The sequence below is a fragment of the Chroicocephalus ridibundus genome, chromosome 7 (genome assembly GCF_963924245.1).
Source record: "Chroicocephalus ridibundus chromosome 7, bChrRid1.1, whole genome shotgun sequence".
Lineage (NCBI taxonomy): Eukaryota > Metazoa > Chordata > Aves > Charadriiformes > Laridae > Chroicocephalus > Chroicocephalus ridibundus.
Window position 1 is genome coordinate 49692474 of NC_086290.1, and position 24078 is coordinate 49716551.

The 24078-nt window shown below is 44.4% G+C and overlaps 1 protein-coding gene across 1 annotated transcript; it reads right to left on the bottom strand.

Annotated features, from left to right (window-relative positions):
- Positions 1–23868, bottom strand: SLC13A5 (solute carrier family 13 member 5). The gene is made up of 14 exons (XM_063341040.1): positions 23693–23868; positions 20040–20170; positions 18484–18590; positions 15352–15480; positions 14329–14465; positions 13707–13921; positions 11597–11768; positions 10432–10554; positions 9682–9894; positions 8793–8914; positions 8367–8485; positions 6949–7110; positions 5572–5709; positions 1–4818 (listed from the first exon to the last, which is right to left on the bottom strand). The coding sequence occupies exons 3-14, from the start codon at positions 18586–18588 to the stop codon at positions 4690–4692; spliced, it is 1764 nt and encodes a 587-aa protein (XP_063197110.1). The 5' UTR covers positions 18589–18590; positions 20040–20170; positions 23693–23868; the 3' UTR covers positions 1–4689.
- Positions 23869–24078: the final 210 nt, after the last annotated feature.

The window sequence follows — 24078 nt, forward strand, 5'->3', positions numbered from 1 at the left end:
ATTTTTAAGCTTTGGGTAACAGCATTATTAAAGGTGCTGGTTTTGTCATTGATATTCACCTGTAGCAATCGGCACTATCAAGTTGTGGTAGTCTGCAAATGCTTGTGTGGAGGTGACAACTCTGCACGGTCACCAGGTGCAGGGAGGTCCAAGTGCTCTGCACGAGGACAGGAGCACCCTCAGTCGCGTCTCGCAGAGCAGACGCGCTCTGCAGCGCGTTCAGAGTCCCCTCTGTACCATGGGCTCTTCAGAGGGGCCAGCAAAGATACAGACGAGCAAAGGTCTGACGCGAGGCAGAAGAGCTGCCACTGGGGCGGTTCCTCCGGACAGAGGAAAACCAGCATCCTGCCATCAAATCCCGCAGATGCCAGCCAAGCCCAGCGCGTGTCCAGCGAAGGGCTGCTGGGATTGTGCGATGCACAAAAGTGTTGGAGACTGAGGGTGACGCAACCAGACCAAGCACTGGGATAAACTCACATGTTTATTCACCCACACTGGGAAAACATTGTGAAAACCATCTGTCACTTGATCCAAGTGCTCAGGATTCACTACTACCCACCTCTTTCCATATTTAGCACAGACATTTACACAAAAAAAAGTATGTAGAAATGTATACAATATGCCATTACTGAAAAGGACGAATCACTGCTGGATTTTGGCTAGGACTGATTGTGTCATCTTTTTTTTTTTTTCTGGGATGATTTTCACCAACCATCACATTCTAACACATTGTCAGCAAGCGGGTTTTTTTGCTAAAACCAGGTTATTGCTCTTTCAAGTGGCAACACACCTGACCTGGAAAACAAAGTCTGAACAAACCAGAGACTGAGTTCAAGTGGGATCACGACTCAGCCAGAATGAACCACTTGCTACGTAACACAGCCCCGCTCCAAACCTGGGTCCCAGACAGATCTCTACAGCCAAAGAAGAACGTACTCGTACTTAAGAGAAAATTGCATCCGCATTAAGGTTGAGACAATTTCTGTCTGGGTGCTTTTTTCAGCTTGGTGACTTTGAGATCATAAAGGGAACGCTGAAGGGTTTTTCTTCTCCGTTCCACAGATCTACATGTTCAACACACAGGCAGGAAATACCTTTGTCCTCCCTTTGTATCTTTTCCTGCAGTTTGGTCGCTCATGAACTCATGCAGACACGTGTAACCATTCCCAAACAGCCCGCGCTTCGTGGGAATGAGTATGGACACAGACACGTGAACTAACAGGAACAAACCCCGTGCAACAGCAGCCCACGTCATGATTCTGCAGATTTGAGACATTCAACATTTGCAGAAACAGTATTAGCAACTTGCTGTACTGAAAGGAGAAAGGAAATGTCAAGGACGTTCTATAGAGAGTGACAAGAAAATAGGGAAGCATTAATTTAGCTCCTCGTAGGCAGCCGGACAGCTGACATACCCATTAACCACCAGGAACCACGCTCTGCCCACGGATGACAGACCAGGAACTGTTTGCTCGCTCAGGGTGGTTCAGTAACCCCCTCCTGACCCAGCCCCCACCGGATCCTCCCGAGTTCTCTCTTGGCTCTGGCGGTGCGTGTTTTGAAGTGGGGCACGAAGGAATTCCTTCATGCCACCACCTTAGGACCATCACAGCCTTTGAGCCAAATACAAAACCCCTTTGATGAGAAGAAAAACAAATGCCACGCAAGACGTGTACTATCATGACAGTTACCCCACAGTGCTGGAAGGGGATGTAACCCAGCTCCGCTAACAAAGCGATTGTCCTTGCATTACCCATTGTAAATAACACATATATTTACTTAGGGTACTGGAACAGGACGTCATGCACGCTTGAGGCTGAAGAAAAGCCTGTTTGTGCCTGTTACACTGGACGGTTTGTACAAGATTGATTCTTAAAAACTAGTTGTGTTTCTTAGATTCTTACAATCTTTTACTCTGAAATGAATGAGACAGCTTGTAGGGCAAGCCACCTGTTTTGGTCGCACCTGAGCATTTCCAAAGATGGAAACTCGAGTTATCACTTAACTGAGGAAAGAGGAGGAACTGTTGGTGTGTAGGTCTGAAGGTACTTAAAGCAGTATCCAAATCTCTGCTTTGCACTGGTTCTCTACGGTGTGTGCCCTCCTGGATCTTACTGGAGCAATACCATGCCACCATGGAAGCGAATGTAGAAACAAGTGGTCCACTGAGTTACACAGGAAACAATCCATGCCTGAGAGGAGACAGTTCTATTAATTTTTTATTTGCCAGGCTCTAATTCTGCAACTCACCCATTTAAATTAAATACAAATCAATCACAGGATTGATTTATGTCTCAGAAAGTAACATTTGCTATTAACAGGACAGAGAGGCAACACATCAAATACACCACAGTTATAATAAAACCAGCATTCTTTGTTACCCCATATGTACATTCCCCCCACCCCGACACTCCTGTTGAGAAATCTCCCTGTGTGACCATTGATGAAAATACCATTTGTTTTCTACTTGCACAGCAACACAGGGACGCTCTTCCCTAGTTGAGATGAAGGCACTTTCTCCCCTTCAAGACACTTTCAGAACATTCCTTTCTGCAAATGGGACAGGGAAGTGTCTGTCCTATGGCTGAAACCGGTTTTAGAGTTTTGATCTGCATGAATTGAGACAGGCAAGCTCGGTGTTACCACCCATGGAAGCTCCACTTGCCATAGTGAAGGGCAAGCACCGTGAAGTACCTGGCAGTGGTGAAATGTCCTCATACTGTGAGGTCCATCAGAAGGCAGAAAAAGTCCCTTTCTCAAATGCATTTAGATACCTGCCAAAGCACAGAAAGTGCTTAACTGCTTCTGGTTTCAATTTCTTCAACCAAATACAGTGATAAACTTCAGGTGGTGATAAATGCCTGTCACCAAGCTACTTCTTGGCACTAGAACCGTTCTCGTCCTCAGACAGACTCTGCAAGTGGAACAGTGTTTTCCCACATGCTCCACCATTCCATGGAAGAGGGATGAGGCTGCACCACTGCAGCCGGCTGGGCAGACAGGCTGCCGTTGGAGGCACTTGGGAACAACAGTCAGTGGAGGGTTTACAGTGCCCAGCACCTTGAAAGAGCACAGAAGACAAAGGCACGAAAATCAAATCATTCTTGAAGTAGTTTTCTGCGCAGAAAAGCACCTGGCCATTTTGTAGGAAAAATACCTTCTCGCTTTTAAAGGCAAACATGTGAATATTTTCCAGTTCTATAAAGAACACTCACGTTAATAACAAAACTATTACATATCCTACATACACTGCTATGCTAGAGGCCAGATACTCTGGCCAGAATTCTCTGGCCAGAATTCCATGATTCTATAACTTCTACCTTGCACTCCTTATCATGAGGTGGGGAATCACCATGGGTGCAGAATTTGACCCTTATGCCCTCACAACACCCCGTGAGGTAGATAGGTACCACGATATCTTCTTCAGGAGGGGAAACTGAGGCAAAAAGAGGGGAACTGGCTTGAATGAGGCTGCACAGCAAGTCTGGGAGCAGAACTCGGGTCATGCCCACAGATCTCTCCACTGTAACATGCTGCCTTACCTCCCACCCAACTTCATCTCCAGGGCTGAATGAAAAGCATCCATGTACCACTGACAAAATAAACCTACTCCAACGCCAATCTTTCTGTAAACTACTTCTGCTTCAGAAATGACATAAACAGGTGCTACAAAATACTTTTCTCACAGGACCTGAATTCCAAAGTACACAAGTCAGCTCCCATTCCTGTCAGCCAGCACAAGCCTCTACATTTTCACAAGGCCTTCAAATAGAGTCTTTCTCATGCCTTGTCTCCACTGCAGAATTCCAGAGTTCATTAATCAGGTACATCAGGGGCTAATCCAGGAACTTTCACAAGTTGTGAAAGGCCTATCTACAGGTGTGAAGTCCTATAGGAGGCCACTGCGCGTTTCCAGGCTGGCACTAACAACACACTGCTTGGCGCGTAAAACCACATCCTGTGGCTGAGAGGGAAAGGCTCCTGTCCCTGCCAGTGCCACAGCGCAAGAAATGGAAAGCCAGCCTTAAATCATCACTGCCCAAGACATCAGCCGAATCATGACCAGCATGGAATTATGTTATCTCAACCCTCAATAAGGGTGTCTAAATGCAGTGAGATTTAGGAGTGAAAACAAGGCAATGGAAAATGTGTTGGATGTTGACTTGAAAGGATTCCACCACATGGTTGAGGCCTAAAACATACCATACCTTACCATTACCATTACCATTACCATTACCATTACCATTACCATTACCATTACCATTACCATACCATAGCATTACCATACCCTACCATACCATACCCCTTCTTTCACTAGACAAGTGACAACAGGGATTTCCCTGTACAGCTGCTGACTTGTGGATATAAATATTAGTTAATGAATTTTCAGCCCCTGCCTGAGTGCAGTGTTCAATGCTATTGATTTACAAGTACATATCAGTGATATGACAGTTCAGACCATTTGATACAACAGCCTGCCCTCTCTTTATTTAAAGTTCGATAAATGCTAAATCTCGACATTGGTTGGAGGTCATACTTATGATCCAGACACAAGACCAGAATAAATTTGAGTTGTTTCATGCCTGAACTGATGTGTGACTGGGTCTGAAGTGGTGATGAGACTGTACAGGGCTTCGGGCAATAGGGAGTAGTATTAAGGGTCCTTTCCTTGTTTAAGACGTGAATTCTTCACTGGTTAGCCGTTGTGTTTGCCCAGGTTGGGAATGTGTCCAGGTCAAACATAGCTCTTCCCCATGTGTTGATGGCCAGTGTGACACAGAGGACTCCAATGATGTTCATCACTATTCCAGTTTTAACCTGTGAGGACAAAAGTCCAAATCAACAACAATAACCAAACAACAGCACAGCAAATTGCAGCAAGGCCTATTTGTACACAAACAAGACACATATGGTCAAATAAATCACGGAAATAGCCATGGTACCCACTGCCCTATGTTCTTGCTTAGGTGGAAATACCAAGGAACACACTGCACGAGGCCTTTGAACACTCTGCTATATAACTAGTCTAGGAGCTTTAAGGCATGTACAAGAAGTTGCTCTTATTAGTTAAAGAACAGCTTCTGCCTCCTTCAAGTCGCCAGTTAGAAAACCAATAATGTTTGGGTGTTTGGGACGGAACCTGGCACTGTGTGGTCTGGCAGGCAATCACAGGACCAGAGCTCAGGGCAACTGATTGTTACCTTCTGCTTTCAGCTCCAGTGGAAACAAGGCTTCAGCTACACTCACCAAAGCCCCAGAAGACTGGAAAGCACTGACTGCATTTTAACTCTTCAGTGTTTAAGAAACTTACGACTTGGCAGTTTTTAATTTCACTTGGGCTGGGCTGTATGTCTGCCAAAGCCTGTGAGAAAGGTACTGTTACTTCAGAAATGCAAATCTTTATTGCAGTATTAACACCGCATAAGAGAGGGGCATAGGGTGGTAGTTACAGCCCGTAAGAGCTTCCTAGGACTTTGGAAATACTCAGCTAAGAAAATGAAACTCTCACCGTATTTCAGGATAAAGGCAATGGAAACCTTCAGATAAGAGACCAGGTAAATCTCATCTTACCATATCGAAAACACGGATGTGGCCATAGGAAAACACTATCGCATTTGGCGGTGTTGCAACAGGTAGCATGAAGGCAAAGGAAGCACTGAGAGTACTGGGCAGCATAACATACAAAGGATGGATCTTCACAGATGTAGCCTGCAATGAAACGGAGAGAATATCACACTGGAGGTGTTCCAAAAGAAAAGCATAAAGAACATTTCCCAGACCAGGCTCATTTTGTTTCCTGGTATATCACCAGAGCAATTTACAAGCATTTTATTCTGAAATCCACACATGCTTAAAGATAACTTTGCTCTCGTTTCCTGTCCCACAGTACTTAAAAACAATGTTTGATTCTTTCTTGTTGTTTGTTTTGCTCTATGGTATAATTTGGAGTTCTGGTCAAATTTATCCAATGATCTTTTCTTTGACCTCAGACCACGCTTTTGCCAGGGTAACACAGGAATGAGATTATAATTACTAGGCATGTGGAATAACACTCTTAGACGCTACATAAACCCTGTAGGACTCAGAACTTAAGTGCCAATTTAAGTCACTAATAGCTCAGCACCTTGATTGGAATAATTTTGCTTTGATGAAATGGCCTAGAATAAAGTGGTTGTACTTTCTAAATTAAAGAACCAAGTAACCTATTTTTTCCTTTATGCTATAATTTCAATTCTGCTCAGAAAAGGCATCAAAACTTACCAGGTTCTCCTCTGTAAGTTTTAAAATTGTTATGGCTTCCTATGGAAAATGACACATTTCTAAATACCAGTAACCAGGCCCACCACTTTCTGTATTCTAGCATAAAACCATGAAGATGGAGGAACTGTTCAAAGGGATGAAACCCAGGAAGTGCTGGATTTTGTTTTGTTTTGGGGTTTTTGTGTGTTTTTCCAGCTCCGAGTTGATGGTTCACATACAAAATGACCAGAAGTAACTGATGTCTGTCGATCTGTATTGAAAAAGTGACTCTCCACTTCCTCCAGGGCCAAGGGACACACCTTACAGCTTGAACTGGCTTCCTTTTCAGTGAGGGTGCCATGGGACAGGCATCCTGAATTAGCTTCTCCCCCCACAAAGCCGGTTCTCAGGCTTCAGGCATATGGGTAGGGCAGGCTGGACGAAGTCTGCATTCCCACTTTATATCTACTATCTACTATCTACTATCTACTCTCTATCTACTGTGATGCTATAAACACAGCAGCGAACACTAGCTAAAATCACTGTCCATTATGGCATACTGTCAGACGGCCTGTTTCATTACTGGCTTTCACATTAACATTGGGGCAACATTGAAGAAAATAAATACGATATCGCTTTGCCCGTAGAGATTGTCAGTTTAACTCTGATCTCCCAGTTGATAGGATAGTAGGATGGAAGTAATCTTACCATGGATGCAAAGACAGGTAGGAAGAGGGTGGCTGTGGCGACGTTACTGGTGCATTCAGTGAAGACAGCTATAATAAGTGAAAGTACTGTTGCAATGGCCCACGGTGGGATAGATCCTAGTGGAGTTATTTGATGACCCAGCCAAGCTGAGAGCCCAGAGTTCTGACAAGAAAAAAAAGTGGATTTCAGTGAGGCTTAGAACCTCTAGCTCATGAACAGGGAACTCAAGTTATGTGCCATGTTCCTACCAAACAATGCTAAATGACTCCTGAATTACAGAAATGCCATCTGGGAAAGTACAACGATCTGACACAAATGCTAAAAGAAATTCCTTGCCAACTAGACATAATACTGAGGCCAACTGTCCTAATTTTTATGGAATCCAAATACTTGCTCACACTTTGGTTACAAAAATATGTGTTCTTGCTAAACAGAAACAATTATTGCTGGGACTATTGCAATTACTTAATGTATCACTCAGAAGTTCCCTTGCATGTTTTTCTAAGGTTTGTGAAGATACTGACACTGTATGAATGCTCTGTTCTAGGAACATGGGCAGTGATTGACTCAAACAGCTTACAAAACCTTTGACTTGATGGTTTCTAATGCTCTAGAGATTTAATAATGTGTGTATGATGTATGCAGATGAATATAAGGCCCTAGAACTTTAATTTGCCCCACAGTTTAAGCAGCCTAGTCTCAAAACTTAGATCTGAATATGAATTTCCCCAAAGCATGGCACTGTTGATAGCTAAGGCTTGCTTTGATTTAGATGCATCTTAGCAGTGATGAAGGAAACCATATGGTTCACCTCAAGATTCCTTCCTGTTTTGGGAATTCAGATGCCTTTTCTGTGAATTTATGAACAGAGGATCAAACCATGGTCTTACGGAATGCAGCACATTGCCTGTCAACAGCCACTGACAACAAGTTCAAGAAACCCCACTGTACACAATTTTGGAAGATATCTACCCACAATGATTTTCTTCCTGACCACTTCAGTAGTGGTTTGGGTTAAATCTGAAGATATATATCCTTTAAACAAACCTTAAATGGTTCTGAAGATCTTACAAGTGTTATCTGTACTTCTATTTTTCTAGAAAGGGCTGGGATCAGGATGATAACAGAAATAAGAAAGGCTGCTTTTCCGGTCTGTCCAAGGAACATCACAAACTACTCAGCAGCCTCCAACAGGTAAGATACATTGAAGAAATTTGGTCAGAGCACACAAATTCCTGAAAAAGAGGCACAAACATTCACCTCTCCTCCCAGTTTTTGCTAATTTGGATCTGCCTCTACCTCTGAACATCTCTACTGGGTTTGCCTTTGGGTGCATGCCCAGTAATACAGGACCAGATAACAAACCAGGGAAGTTCGCCTTTGAGTCAAAAAAAAAAAAAAAAGATGTCAGGACATACTGCGCTTGCATCAGCCAAAGCAAAACCTCCTCCCAGCAGCAGCACAATGCTCCAGGGCATCTTCCTCTGAACCACATTCCAGTCTAGCAGCGGGGCTGATAAAAATGGCTTTTTTATATCTGAAGTGAGAAATGAAAAGCAGAATGTGTTTTAGGAGAGCGAAGACATTTTGTCTCCTGTTCCGTAAGATACTAGGGAACGACCTAACAGGCATATGAATATTACTGAGAAACAGACACATGTTAATACACATGAGCATAATACACAGGATAATACACATGAGCAGCGACCATGCCCCAGCCCTGCCTGAGAAGCGAGGGAGGTGAGCTCTCCTGAATAAATGCATGCAAATCCAGTACATGTTTCTGCCATGTTAGCTGGAGCTAGCTAACTGCTACCCAATGTTACAATTCCTCCTTTAAATACCTTCTTCAGCCTGTTCAGGGTCAGACATGCTCTTCTTCCAGCCTGTGAATTTGGGTTTGTTACTAGGAAGGATAAACAGTAGCAGGGCAATAAACACAGCAGGAGCAGAATCGGTGATAAACCTAAAGAAGAGAAGAGAATATAGCTCAGAAAACAGACATCTTTCTCCTAGAAGATGGCTGCCTTCCAGCGTTGCGGTCACTGCTCTTTGTCATCCTGTTTGGGGCTTGTACATTAGCAAAATGGGTCATTAGTTCATGACTGAGGTCTCTCAGACCTGCCATGACACAAACGCGGTAATAAAAGAAACTAGGTACAATACACGTTAATAACCAGAGCCACAGATGACAACGGCTCCTGGGAGCAGGGTTCCTTCTCTGCGGTGAAGCCAAGATTAAACAGTGGTATCTCAAAGAAAGATGTGTAAAGAAATGGCCTGAATAATAGTCCCATCGTGCATTTTATGTTCTTAATATGCCACAGACATTATGTGAAGAAGCCATTCAAAGCACCGAATAAATTTCCCTGTGAGTTCTAAGCTATTGTTTAGAGGTGATATTACCAAATATTCAAACGATATCGCAACTGACTGGAGCTCATACAAACAAAATACATCAGTGTGACTGAGACCGGCATTACAGAATTTTCTCTTCCTTTAGGAGGTTCAGCTTGCTCCATGTCCCAGTCTCCAGCCTTCATTGCAGTACAAACTGTCAAACAATAGATCAATTGGTGATCTCATGCACAAGCGACAGCATCAAGCCCAGCAAACATGTGAATTCAGATAAGGTTGGAATGAATGACCCTGCACTCAAAATGGAATATGACAGCAAAGGAATCTGATTCACAACCAAGAGGGTACAGGATGAAAAAAACCCTAAAAACTTACTTCTCTCCTCTTGGGAAGAGCCTGGTGGCCCAGCCTTTTACAAAGCCTGGGTGTCTGGTAAACCACAAGAGAACCAGCACAACAAACATTAGGAGGACATTGAATTCAGCATAAGAGATAGGGCCCAATTTCTTCATTTCTGCCTTCAGCACATTGTATGCAGCTTTTTCTTTAGCACTTCTCTCCGTCCCACAGCCCCAGCTTTTCTTAAAGCTATAAAGAAAAAGGAGAAGAAGATACTGTGAGTATTAACATACTAGAGGAATTTAACATGCTTGCCACTGAAGCTGTCACTCCTGGGGACAGACACAGACTACAGCAGAGGCCAGGAACAAAGAAATGACAACAGTGTCAAAGCATTTCATGGGCACAAGCCAGTTCTCACAGAGGAATGGGGTCTATGAATGGCAGTAAGTCTCTGTCCAATTTGGAGCAACCTGGGATGAAAAACCCAGTTTTGAATCAAGGATAGCAAAACAGACATGCTAGCTCTGCTAGGGTTGAAATTCTCAGATGTGAAATTGAAAAATAAAAATGCAATTCTGTCTGAACATTAAGAATGCATAAAGCTTTTCCCTTAGTGCAACTCCCATGAACATAAAAGGTTTCTAGACCTCAAAAGTTGCTGTGAAATGGAACTGCTCTCTGCTACAGAATTAATAACTTGTCAGTGCATTTGTTTTATCCAGATGTCTCAATAAGCTTGGTCTGCTGAGGGGTTTACAGAATATCATGTAGTTAAATACTCACTTGAGTCCCATGAAGGAGCACTGCAGCCAAAACCAAGCTAGTACCAACATCAGAATCATGTTTGGGAATGCAAACCCAAACCAGGAAGCAAAATTCACAATATCGTTATTGTTGGGGTATAACCTGAAAAGAACAGAAAAATGCTTTATGGATGAAGGTCAAAATAGTTAGTAATCTACTCTCCCTTTAATATCCACTAGTGACAATTATACATGTAATCAAGGACAACAATTACAAGTAATCATAAGCAAAATCCACCATCTAACTGAAGTCAATAGGAAGGCAGCCTGGATATCAGAGCAGAACTTAAATGATCCTCAGTTTTCCCCCTCTAAGACTTTAATGCATACAGGAGCTCACGTTGATATTTTAGGCCTCAGGAAGACAAGCGCTGCTGAAAGATGTCCCACACATTCTAGGTAACTTTCACTTGCAAGATGCCTGCTCATTTATCCCAAGACCATTTATTTAAGAACACCAATTTTTGTTCTTCCCTGTGTCCACCAATAATGACTGGAGGAAAAGTACCAATAGCAAATTTCCAGCTGGGTGTTAAAACCAACAGGTAATGTGGCAGCTGAGGCTGAAGTACTCCAAACAGAAGAAAGTGACGTTGAGGGACTGTTGTGGAGTCTGCAAAATTTCCACTGTAGATCAGGTTGCATTTAAATCAATTCTCAAACTCAGCTTAGCAAAGGGAGTATTTTGTGGATGACTCTTTTGCTTTATAACAGTATCTGTACAGTTTCCACAGCCACAGCATGGAGGAATAATATTATTGGAGAGCCTAAGCTATTTTTATCTCTTTGGTGTGCTTATGAGAAGTTAATCACACATTCTGATGCTCTTCACTTCAGTTCTTCTGCTGATGTGCTGCGTTTCAGTTGAAAAAGTGGTGGCAGAAGAACCAGTATCTCATGATCAACCAGCTGTCTGCCAATTACTAGCAAGTATTTCCAAGTTTCTCAGGAGACTTATAATACCAGCACACAGCTGCCTAAAAAAGGCTGAAGCAGAAAAATGAGAGTGAGGAACATTCCTCGCTCTCAGTTCACCAACTGGTTATTGCTTACAGTTTGCAACTGAAACCGTCATCTAAGACTAGTCAGTTGGTCACAGAAACAGTGGGATAGTATAAGTAAAGGAAACGGCAAGAATGACTTACTGATTCATCTGGCCTTTCAATACAATGTTTGGTGCTGTTCCAGTGAGTGTTGCAGTTCCTCCAATGCTGGCAGCGTAGCATATGCAAAGTGTCATTCCCTTACATACACGTTTCCTCATTTTCTTTTCCTCAGAAGATCTGGGGTCATCAGGGACTTGTCCATTGCTTATGACTAGACATAAAGAACATGACTTGCCTCAGGTAAAGTTAGGGAGCCAGAGAGTCAGGGTCTTCAGGCCCAATGCTTCCAGTTTGTGTATGCCATTTATTTTAATTCAAAGAAAACACAGATATGTTCATGAGGACCTGAAGAGAGAGGTTGACAATCTGGGTCTACATGGTCCAAGGAAGCTGGTGTCCATACTGGTGCCACAGTTCCTGAGCAGTAATCTCCTGTTTCACACAGAGGCTTACCACCAGCCAGATATTGTAGTCACTGGAACCATTCCAATACCACAGTAAGAACCCAACTAGCTTTAACAGCTGTGAATATGGGCAGAAAAAAACACCGCCCAAACCCAAATTCTTTCCTGGCATAACTGTTAAGATCAATATGCTACATCAGTTTACATCAGCTGTGAAATTTTGCTGCCGTGTCCATTGTTCTCTGAGGTTAACAGTCTAATCTTGAAGTCTGATTGGGCTAATGGGGCAGGAAAATTAATTTATGGAAATTACAACCAACTCGACAATACCAAATTTTTTGCACACATTTACTACATTCACTACACGTTAAAATAAATAAGTAAGCAAAGCCGAATAGATCCTTCTAAGTAGACAGAAAACAAGCAAAATTATTATTACTGGTCTTAGAGCGGAAGTCCAGTTCTGGGAGTCAAGAATCAACATTAAGAAGAGCATTTGAAAATATGAAAACATTAATATTTTTTTTAAATATTTAATACAACTGTTTGAAAGCTAAAAATGGCATTCTTGCCGGCTTGTGTATTTTACATAAAAACGGTCTCTGAACTTTGCACAATCATAGAGCATTCTTCCCTCACAAGTGAGGGAAGAAATGAAGCAACCAAAAAGCAGAGATCACAGTTGTATCTAAACTATCCCTCCAAGGTCCAAACAAATACGGCAATTATGAGTTAGTCTCATAGCAGGGCAACGTCTAGCACACATAAACACCCTTCTTTTACACTGTGTCTTCCATGGACACGGAAGCCAGAAAATGGGCATGATGTGTCCGTGGCAGAAGACCTGAAGTGTGGGACACAGTATGCAGTACAAACATTTGCACTTGCTCTTGCGCACAGTCACACAGAGAATCGTGGCAGATCAACTTGCTAATTCAGTGAAACCTCATCTCCATGAAAATCCCCAAGACAATCCTTCCTCCTTTGAAAGAGAACGGTACCACAGATCTGATCTTTAATGGTATTTAATAATATAGCCCTCTGCAACTGTATAGCAGAGCAGTGAAATCAGAGGAACGGAGTTTTTGTGCATGGTTCAAGTCAAGTGAAACCTACTGCAGAGCCACAGCACTGAGAGAAGCACCTTGTGGAGTCAAGCATCAGAGTAAGATCACACTTTAAAGTGTTCCAAATAGTAGTTTGTCTACTGTGAGTCAAATGACACCAGCTCCTCTTTTCCAGGAAGCTTTTAAAGTATTCCTCTTTCTTCTCCCCACTTCCACATACAATCTGGTCAATATAAAGATATTTATTACCCCAGAACCAAAATAGGTTGTGTTTGCACAAATTTTTTCCAACAATCCTACGTGGCTTAGAAGCTGAATCCCCACTGATAATCACAAGATTTAGAAAGTGGGATACTGGGGGGTTGGATGATATTTCCCACAGGATATGCTTTTCACTTCCCTGAGCAGGCAGTTAAGTCTAGGGAAACTACGGGAGGATGTCCCCAGTTTGAAGGAAAGAACATAACAATATGCACGGGATTTAGCACTCAGCATAACAAAATGGCAGCCAACAAAATTGGAAGCCATTTTGTAAAGCCCAAATGCATGCATTTAGGGATTTTCAGTCAGGTTACCATCTTCTTTCCTTGGAAAAGGTACAGAGGACTCCTTCTAGGTCAGGGAGCTCTAAGTGTAGCAAGTTCAGTAGGATCAACTCACTGCTGAGTAGGCCCTTACCATGCACTGAAGGGGGATCTGACACATTCTTTTCCTCCAGCTCAATCACTGTATTTGTTTGCCCGGTTCCTTGTTCCATCATGGTCACATCATGCTCTGTGTTGTCCATTTGATCTAGGACAGCCTGGACAATGGGAACCATCATAGCAGTGGTGGCAGTGTTACTTATCCACATGGACAGGAAGGCAGTGACTACCATAAATCCCAGCATCAGGCTGAAGAGAGAAACAGGCAGAGGAGAAAGGATGAAAGAAAACAGACGCTGCTAGTCTTTGTAGTCACTGTAATTTAGACAGTAGAGCGCAGGCAGGGATGTGTGTAGTGTCCAGTAATACAAAGCAGGGCCAGATTCCCTTCTAGGACAGCTCTGCCACCTTTATTGAAGGAATCCCAGAAAGCCATTTAGCTCCTTAGTCTGTGCATGCTTGTCATTTTGTCCCCAATGGCAAGCATCTATAATTTAGCCAGATGCTGGTTTTGTCTAAAGGACAAATAAACTGTTCCTGCTGCCAGACTTAACCTCTGGAAACTCTGTACGAGTGCAGCTAAAGAGATTCTTGAAGGTGTCCTAGGCCTCAGCTAAATTGACACAGGCAAGGAAGAAGTAATGTAGTACTCTTACAGTGCAGGTTTCACTCCAAGAATCAGCAGGACTCTCAGCGCAATCCTTTTGTGAAGATTCCACTGTTCAACAGAAATTGCAACAATCAGCCCTCCAATGAAGAGCATGTTTGTGTCATTTAGGTACTGCATGCACACCTGAAAGACAGAGAAGGCAGGTCAGGGGCCCAAATGTTGGCTCTTGCTAGCTTCACTAGGACATGTTGCCTTCCATCCTCTCAAAGCCATTTACTGCACCAGGTCCCATCCCAACATTGGCAGAAGGAGTAGTTGCAGCTTCAGAGCTACCTCCAGTTTCCTGAACCCTTGATCCCCTGCTCAAGTGCTGAACTGTCCAGTGCATGGGCAGTGCACCATAAACCTTCTTTTTGGATCATCAGGAGTTAATAAAGTACAAAATGACAGCAGTTTCCTAAAACATAGCTAGGGGCTCAAAGTATTGTGTAGGTACTAGAAATGCTGAGCTCCCAAACGGATTTCTCAGCACCTTTAGCAACCATACCTGCCCATACCAGCTTGTTGGCCAGTAGTAAACCTGTGCTCCAGTACCTAAATATAGCCTCTCTCCTTTGGAATAAAGTGCTAGCACAAAGGGCCGGAATGAGCTTTGGAGGGGACACAGTGTACTTGCCGGCATCGTGCTATCTACCCTGCCAGAAGAAGCCCGTCCCATGCATTTTGAAATCTCCCAGGGCTATGTCAGCATTGCTCTCTCATGGGATGGGTTATGAACCTACAAGCTGCGAGCACTAGTGGGATGCTTCTCTAGTAGGATCCATGCCCAGAAACGGACCTTCCCCTCTACCACCTCAAGCCCCACCTCAACCTGTAACATTTTGGGCAAATGTGTATTTAGTTCAGCATTTTCCCGTACAGGAACCCTGAACATTGCTCAATATGTTCAAAAACATTACCACAGAACTGGAGTGCTTTCCTAGCAGGCTTGTTTGCTAAATATTGATGGGGGATCGGAGCAATGGATATCCCTGTATCAGATCTGGATTGAGCAAGAACTGCTCCTTACTGATTTAGAACTCCGAACTCCAAGCAGAGGGAAAAATACCACAGGCATGAGGGAGGTAACAGCCAGTGGGATCACTTCAGTGCACCAGTATACGGCCATGATGATGATGATATACGCACATTTGGCCTCCTGCAATAAAGTGGAAGACACATTTAAGCATAGAAAACTATTCTTAGAGATAAGAAACACATTGGTAGCTCTTATAAGGGGCCCAAACACTTCATTGTCTGTAGCTTAACAAGTTATGCTGAAATAGGTAGCAGAGACATGAGGATTTAAACTTGTACTTTTAAACCTTGTTCTGAAGTCCCTTGCGTAAAAAGATCTTTTTGACCACAGTGTTTGTTCTAATGCACCCCCACAAAATGTAGGGTGTGAGAAAAGAAACCTTCCACAACTAGGTAAGTACACAGTTTGCAGTGTGCAATTACCTCTTGGCAGTTGAGGGAAGCAGGTTTCATACCTAGAGCCAAGGTTTTTTAATAGTGTTTGTAAATTTGGGCATTTCTATTTTGAGTTAATTATTTTTAAATGGGTGGCCAAATTTCCCAGTGTGGATGATTAGCTTGTCTGAAACTCACAGATCTTCGAGGTATGTCCAGTAACACACCTGAGCCCAGAAACTGTATCACTGAATAATTGAGAAGTTCTTGAATTTTTAAAGTAACTCTTAAAGTAAAACTCTTTTACCTTTTTTTTGGTGACTAAGCATGCTAGAGGTATTTAATTACTTTCCCAAATCATACTGTGCTTATCTACTAAGGGGATTCCCTAGATTAGAAGTGTTGTAACTTGTCTTTTTACACCGTTGATCGGGCACTTCTGTAACCTAGCCTCCCTTGGTTTGTACTTTCAAGATTGTTAGGAGAAGCAAGCATTCGCTAGCCAACAGTAAACAGTGTTTTAAAGCTTAAGTCAGTGTTCCTTAGTTCAGAATTTGCTCATATTTAGAGTATGTGTTTATAGGATTTTATTCTAATACAACAAATGGGACTTTATTACAAAAATAAACGGTGTTACAGTGACATTTAAAAATTGCCGTAAGGTGATATTTATAAATAGGGGTGTGTTTTCCTTCATTTTGTTGAGAGGCTTAAGAACCAGAAAACAGTCTTTGTAAGGAATTTGATTTTTTTTTTACTTCAGGTTTCCAGATTAATTACAGCACATGTTTTCAAAAAATATGTCTTCAGAGACTAAAAGATATCAGATAGATACTACTTAAGTCTCTTCCCTTAATAAATATGAGGTCACCTCATGATACAATTCATGCTGTACCACTGTAACTAAGTGCTAGAAATGACTGTGGTTAATCTGTTGCCAGTATGAAAGACAGCTAAACAACCCTACGTGAATAAAATTCACAGTACAGAAGAAACGCTGGCTTTGTAGCGTGGAGGGTAAATAATTTATGTGAAGTTCAAAAATACAACCATGCTTATAAATTAACTCCAACAACCACAGCCAATTCAAACAACCAAAGATCTGGAATTGAATATATATGTATGTATCTACGCCTATCTCCACCTGTGGTCTATGGGAACAGTCACAGAATGTTTCTTTGGTGTTTCTGGACAGTTGACAGGAAAACACAGTGATCTGCCTTCTCACTGGGAGCTGAAGAAGCAGTCACTGACGGAAATGTTACTCTCCCATTGTGAAATACTGTAATTTCCCAGATTAGACTGATGACACAATATTCTTACAAATGCTGGAAAACTGAAGACATACTTATTTTTTAGGGAAATTATCTTTCCTAGTATTGATCAAAGTAGCGCCTAACAGACCTCAGAAAATATGCTTTCAAGGGAAGTCAGAAGCACAGGAGCACAAAAACACCCCAGCTGCATGACTGCCGTTTGGGGAGAACTTCACCTAATTGCGATAAACTTTGAATAAGCCTTGTTACACTACTGGAAAGGACTTCTTGCAATCAGATAGCACAGTAGCAAATATGGCAAAGCCATTTATCCTGAGGTTGCTCCTAATTTCTCAGCCAGAAATTGCGTAGCGCCTAATTGCTCTTTCTATAAAGCACCAGCATTCAACTGAAAGGTAGGGCTGGTATTACCTAGACAGGTAAACCAGAAGAGCTGGCAATTGTGTTTATAAATATGCATGGCATTTGCCTGTACTTTTAAATACACTGAGCAATACAGGTCACTCGGAAGAAAGACTGTTTTTAGCATCAGAATAGCCTCTAAAGCTCTAGTAGGCTAAAATACTATAAGCTGAGCTTTCACATTTTGCTATGAAGGCTACAAGGCATTAAAGACCAAACTCTTCACTGTGTTATTCCAATTTTATGCTGGTATACCTCCACTGAAAGCAAAGGAGTTGTGCCATCGCCATCAGTGGAGGAAGATGGATGTGAATTGGAGGATATTGCATTTGAAACCCTGTTGGGATCACTGCATATCACACAGCACACCGCTTCTGACCGCACCACGGAGGAAGAACGCCACTCAGCAACACCCCTTATAGTATCTCGGAGCCCCAGCAGCAGAGATGGAGAACCCAGAAGTCCTGTCTTTTGCTCCACTGCCATCGATACTGGATAATGCAAGACGCAATTCTAACTGTGCAGGCCAGTTATGCATTTATCTTTGGCCCAAGAAGAACTGCATCTCATCTGCAAGACGGGTTGGGTCCATGGGAGCCCCAGGTCGTGGCAGTGGCATGACCCTCTGGATGAGCAGAGGCCGGCACAGAGCTCCTTCTGCAAGTCCAGCTGCCTCACACCAGCGCCAGAAGACCACTCGGGAGTGAAACCTGCAACACACGCTCCTGCGGCCTGGGACGCGGCTCCGGGGAGGGGGTGGCAGGCGGCTCTGCGCCAGTCCACGGCGGGGACGCGGGGCTGCCCTGGCAGGGACGAGGCGCGCCTTGCTCAGGTGCAAAGCAGATGCTGTGGCGAGGGCGGACCGCGTGGCCAGCGCTGCACGGGTGGCTGGGGGATGGCCGGCAGGCTGGGTGACCGGCAAGGGCCCTGCGCGGCTGGCCGCGAGAGGGGCTCCGGGGAGGCTCCTTTCGGGCACCACTGGCCCGACCCGGGGAGGGGGTGGGCTCCTGTGGGGTGGCAGGGCCGGGCCGGGGGGCTCTGGGCCCCGCCTGCGCCCCGCAGGCACTTACCCGCGTCTGCACAGTGAGCGGCAGAGGCAGCAGCAGCAGCGGCGTGAGGAAGAGGATGGCGAAGGACCGGTACCTCAGCAGGGACCGCAGGCACGTCGAGGCCATCTCTGTGGGGACACACGGTTAGGGCGCGAGCGGGAGCAGCGCCCGCCGCCGCCGCCTTAAGTACGGGGCGGCGGGGCCGCGGCGGGAGGGACATGGCGGGGGGCGACTCGACCCGCCCGCGCCCTGACGGGACACCGGGCCCGCCCGCGCCCGGACGGGGGCCGGCCGCTGCCGCCCTGAGGGACACGGGCTCCCTCCCGCCCGGGCGGGGGCCGGCCGCTGCCGCCCTGAGGGACGCGGGCTCCCTCCCGCCCGGGCGGGGCCGGGCCGCGGGGTAGCGGCGCAGGCGGGTGAGGAGCGGCGGAGCCGCGGCAGAGGCCCCGGTGCGGCGCCGTCCCCGCGCCCGGCCGAGCCGTCCCACCCTCTCCTGGGCTGGCGTAGCAGCCCCGGGGACGCGCCGCCCCTGGCCCCTCTCCGGCCCCGGGGGTTTCCTCAGGCAGAGCCCAGCCGTTCGGAGCCCGCCGGACCGCTCCGTCGTGTGGGCGCCGGGACATGACATGTGGCACTTCGCCTTTCCCCGTTCCTTACGTCCACCTCTGTGCTCGAGATCTGCAGACCCTCCATCAACAAGGAAAGCTGCCTAGTGGCTGCGTATCGAGCTATCACACTGGTTGTGAGAATGCGTTGAGAGAAAGCTCCCCGCTCACAGTGCCCAGAGAAAGTTGCCAGCAAGCACAGATCCCCATAACGCATATTGTACGCAGGGGCCCAAGCGCGGACACGCGGCTTCTCTCGGGCTGGACGTTCAGGAGGTGCTGATGGTGCCAAGGGAGGATCATCTCTCAGTCATTTACAGGGTGGTGAGGAAAGGCTGAGCTCCCTTAGGGAAATGGAGAATTAAAATCACCGTGGGGGTCTCCCCAAAACAAAGGTCTGTGCAGGCATGCATGGCTGTGTTTCACTGCCTATTATTTTGTGAGGGATTGTGTGTCTGCAATCTGGGTTAAAAATAACCCAGAAAGGTTAACTTAAAAGGTTATTTTTAATGTCATTCATTTCAGTGATTTGGTCTGCAGTGTAGCTGCAGAGTCAGAATCAGAGGTGATGGCACAACTGCAAGGGTGGCAAGCACTATCAAGCTGTCAGGAAGGAACAACTGGAGGGACTGGAAGACAAATAATTTGTTGTATTTTATATTCTGCTTTTGGGATGTCAACTGCCACCTGAAATTGAAGGCAGCATAAATCATATCTTGACAATTTGATCCTGCAGTCTCTTAGTACAGTCTTACCAAGCAGTTACAGAAATAAAGAATTTCAGGTTCCACAGCAAGTAACGAGGGAGCTCTGACTACAGCTTGCAGTATTTGTCCTCTGCTGACCAGAGGAACTTGAGTGACAGAAGTTCAAAACAAGACACTCCAATGTTGCTGTTCTATTTGTAAAAGCAGTGAATGTCCACTAAGGAAAATAGTAGCCAACCGGATCTGGACAGATCCCAAATCTACAAACCTTTAGCAGCAGTCCCTCTGGGTAACTTCCCAACACAGAGGAAACTTCACACCAGCTCAAAGCCTAGCAGAAAGTGGGGAATCAGCCAAAACTCGCATTCCTGTGGCCGGTCTCCAATGAAAAAATGGTCCCTAGTCAACAAAGAAAAAGGATTACAAGCACTTAAATAAGAAAATGCAAAGAATTAACTCTAAAGGAGTTGTACTGAGGTTCACTTTGATAGACCAGTGCAAATATGATTTGCTGTCTTCTTGTTTAAATGAGATGCAGTGCAGAAAAAAGAAAATAAAAAGAAAGGCCATGAACATGTTGATAACTTTAGGTGGGCTAATCCTGTGAAAGGAGACTTGCTTGCTGTACCTGGGAATGAGATCAGGGACTCCTGTGGGCAACGCAATTAGCCAGTCCATGCCTCAGTGTCCTTTTTTTGTCAAATACAGGGAAGGGAATCAGTATTTCCTTATTGTGCAGAATTATTGCAAACTTGCCTTCAGTGTGCCATGTAAAGTACATTCTATGATATGGAACAAAATTAAAGGATTCAAAGAAAAGAACAAGCATCTGATTACTAGGAAATTAGACTGAAAGATAGTGGAGTACCCTTTTCTGCTGTTAGTATAGCAACTGTCAAGAAGAAATGTGTACCTTTGGGAGAAGAAAGAGAAGGATGTGAGAAACAGAGTGTTCCCTAGGGTTCTTAGGAAGAGCTGACTTTGGACAGGGATGAGAAGACGGTGCAGGCCTCCCAAGAGATTATAGAGCAGAAAGGAAGGAGTGAAGGAGGAAAACAGAGGGGTGTCAATCAGTACCAGCAAGTACCTGACCCTTGGAGATAAATACCCAATTCCCAATTCTTCTGGTGGACTTGGAGGATCAATACCAGTTGAATGTGGATGGAGAGCTAGGAACAACATTGAGTCCAGATTTGAAAGAAAGTGTGTGTAAATCTCCTTTATCTGAGCATGTTTTTATCTGAGACATAGGTCTCAAACTAAGGAACTGTAATCTTTTCATGAATCAAGACCACCACTGATAAACTGAGTTTAGAAACCTAAATTTAAAGGCTGACCATTCCCAGCACTTTGATTAAAGCAAAAGCTGGGAAAAATCTTAAGCGTGACCATGGAAATGAGCAACTTCTATTTCTTTATTTTTTGCAAAAGTATGCTCCTTTTCTAGAGGTTTGCTTCAGGAGGAGAGCAGGTTGGTTTGTTGGAGTGCGTGTGAAATACTTGTTCATGAAAAAAGTCTGTGCTGACTCTGCTGAGAAGAAATCAAATTAGTGCCAACTACGGTTCCTGTGGAAGTCTGCTAGGAATTCAGCTAAAACCAAGCAAAGCAGCTGGCTGTTGCAGAGCAGCGAAGACAAAGTCCTGCACTGAGCTGAACCTGTAATCTTGAAAGGTAAATTCTGACCTTGTTACCCCCTTGCTGAAGCCATCCTGCCACTGTACACTTATATTTAAGATACCTCCATCACTATTTTAAAAACCATTGGAGGTTTACACATGTCAATTCATGCTCTACTGTAAAAAACAGGAGGCCAAGAAGTTCACTGAATCCAGATGTTAGAACCCCATATTCACATATCATCACAAACAGCAACAACATGGGCAGGAAGAAGAACACTGAGTAAGGACAAGAGAGAAGATGCCTGCATTCAGGCAAGGAGGTGGAAGAGCTGTGCAATGCATAGTCAAGATGCAGGAAGGGGAGAGCACTGGGGGATGGAGAGACTGGATGACATGGGGGAACAGTTTACAGTGCAGGCCAAAGCTCTCTAAGGGATCCGTGTGCACCAACAGAGAAGCACAGGAGCGTGTTTGATTTGGTGAGTCTTCCAGCTGTTCCCCATATCCCTCAGTCTATGCTTACAGCTCAGATAAATTTGGCACTGGCTGGTTATGAGAGTGCTACAGGAATGGCAGCTCTTTCACATAATTTGCCCATGAGCTTCCTCTTCACCGTGCCAAGGAGAAGGCGGACAAAGCTTTGGCTGCTTGCTTTACAGAACTAGTCTGACAGTCAGGCAAAAGGAAGCTGCAGAGAGCCCATCCTGCTTGCAAAACTTCCAGCAGGAGGAGTTTTCGATGCTTCAAAGACAGCATTCAAACAAAAAGCTCCCACAGCCTGAAATTTCAGCTCATGCTAATTGAGCACTAACTGCAGGCCTTCAAGAAAAAATCCTTTCCTCCAGTCAGTACTGCTGGCAACTAGCAGAGACTAGAGCAGTATTTACAAATATGTATGTGAGATGTGTGGTTTCATGGTCTTTAACTACTGCTTTAAAGACTAGGTAAAATCAGCTTTCGGTTGCAGAGGCCATTTAGAAGCAGGAGACTGTAGCAGTCTTTGGGCTAAATTTTGATACCCTGACATTGAGTAATATGCTGCTCTTGTTCTTCCTGGTAGTAAGTTTCAACTCAGTATACAACAGAACTCAAATCTTCGTGTTACAGAGACTTAGGTATGGATTGTGACATGAAGTGGAACCAGGAGCTGAATCAGGTTTCTTGTACCCGAATCCCTTTCCCTGGTCACTAGACACCACTGTTCCCATTTGCTACTGTTCTACCCTAATAAAACACAGGTATTTTAAAGCATATCAAGAGCCAAGGGTATGATGCAGTAACAGAGCCAAGCCCACCTCATAGCTCACTGCCACGGACCTGCTCTGGCTTTCTTGCTGTTTCTCAGCTGGTGGCTCTGGGGCTTATTGGAGTTTACCTTGGCAAAGAAGGCAGAATATTTTTCTGCTGGGTTAGTGAGCTGAATAGCTTCAGTGAAGTGTTGAGTGAGCACCAGAGCCAGCTCCAGAGACTGGGCCACTTATGGCTGGGAGCAGTAACAGCTGGGACAAGGAACAGCCGGACCTTTCAAGACAGCATATTCATAGATGAGCTTGACAGCGTTGTCAGACCACACACAGATTCACGCAATCTTCCCTTTTGTACTTCAGATGCCAGATTCAGTGATGTGAGCCACTGTAAAGAGTTCCACTCAGAAGTGGGACACTGCTGAAGACTAGTTAACAAAGGCTGACCTGCATTGTTTGGGTTTGTAGGAAGGGACTAGAAATCAAGTCCTCTTGAAAGGTAGGAATTCCGGGGTCATCAGTTCGGGTGGAAAAATTGGAAAATAAAGATTTTAGTATAGTTTAGGTCATTCCCAAGAAGCTGCTTTTCTGATATATCTTATTCACTGCAAGCCAATCATCCCAGTTACTCCTGTTATTGCTGGATAGGAATGGTCTGTGGCAAGGAGGCTTTACAGGTGGCAGTTGATTCATTTAATTACAGATATATGTATTTTCTGCCTCTAATTCAAATGCTGTCCAAGCACACAAGTACAGTTCGCCTGATTAAAAGCAGTCCATTTGACCTAGATAACTGCTATTCCCTCTCAAGACAAAAACTCTCCTCACATTCTTTTTAAAGTTCTTTCATGTTGCAGGCTCCATGCAACAGCCAGAGGTACAAAAGTTTTAGCAAAATTATATTAAACAAGGACTGTAAGACCTATCATATTTGACACTGAGAAACAAAAAAGAAAACAACTGACCCTGAGACATTCGAGGACTTAGGAGAAAAATAAGTGTCTTCTACCCAGGCTTTTGAAAATCACATTTGAAAAACAAGCAGCTCAGAACTTACCTCTATGTGATGCTTGACTTAAAAAGATGCCTAGAAGAAGTCTTGTACAATAATGTTATGCACTGGAACGTTTACACAGAATTTAAATGGAAAGAGTTATTACCGGCATTCAGAGAAAATCACTGTTTCATTACTGTTTTCCCTCCAATCAGTACTTCCCAGCCACTGCCAGTGCACTGCGTTGCTTTAGGAGTATCTTTCAACTAGGTTCCCAGTGGAGCATCTGATATTTTTCCAAGAAAAGCTTTTGAGGCTCTGAACGAACAGTCCTTTCAGTACAATCCCTGTGCCCAACAACTTCCTACATAAAAGCCCTCATTATGAATTTTGAGTCAGTGGGGTTTTCTCAGTCAATGTGTGTTGCTGATCAGGCTTTCTTGACCTAG

Coding starts and splice junctions, on each gene's coding strand:
- SLC13A5 (XM_063341040.1), bottom strand. CDS start 18,588: ATGGCCTCGACGTGCCTGCGGTCCCTGCTGAGGTACCGGTCCTTCGCC. Junction 14,466..15,351: donor GAGTTCGGAGTTCTAAATCA/GTAAGGAGCAGT, acceptor TCTGTCTTTCAG/GTGTGCATGCAGTACCTAAA. Junction 10,555..11,596: donor TTGAAAGGCCAGATGAATCA/GTAAGTCATTCT, acceptor TGTTCTTTTCAG/GTTATACCCCAACAATAACG.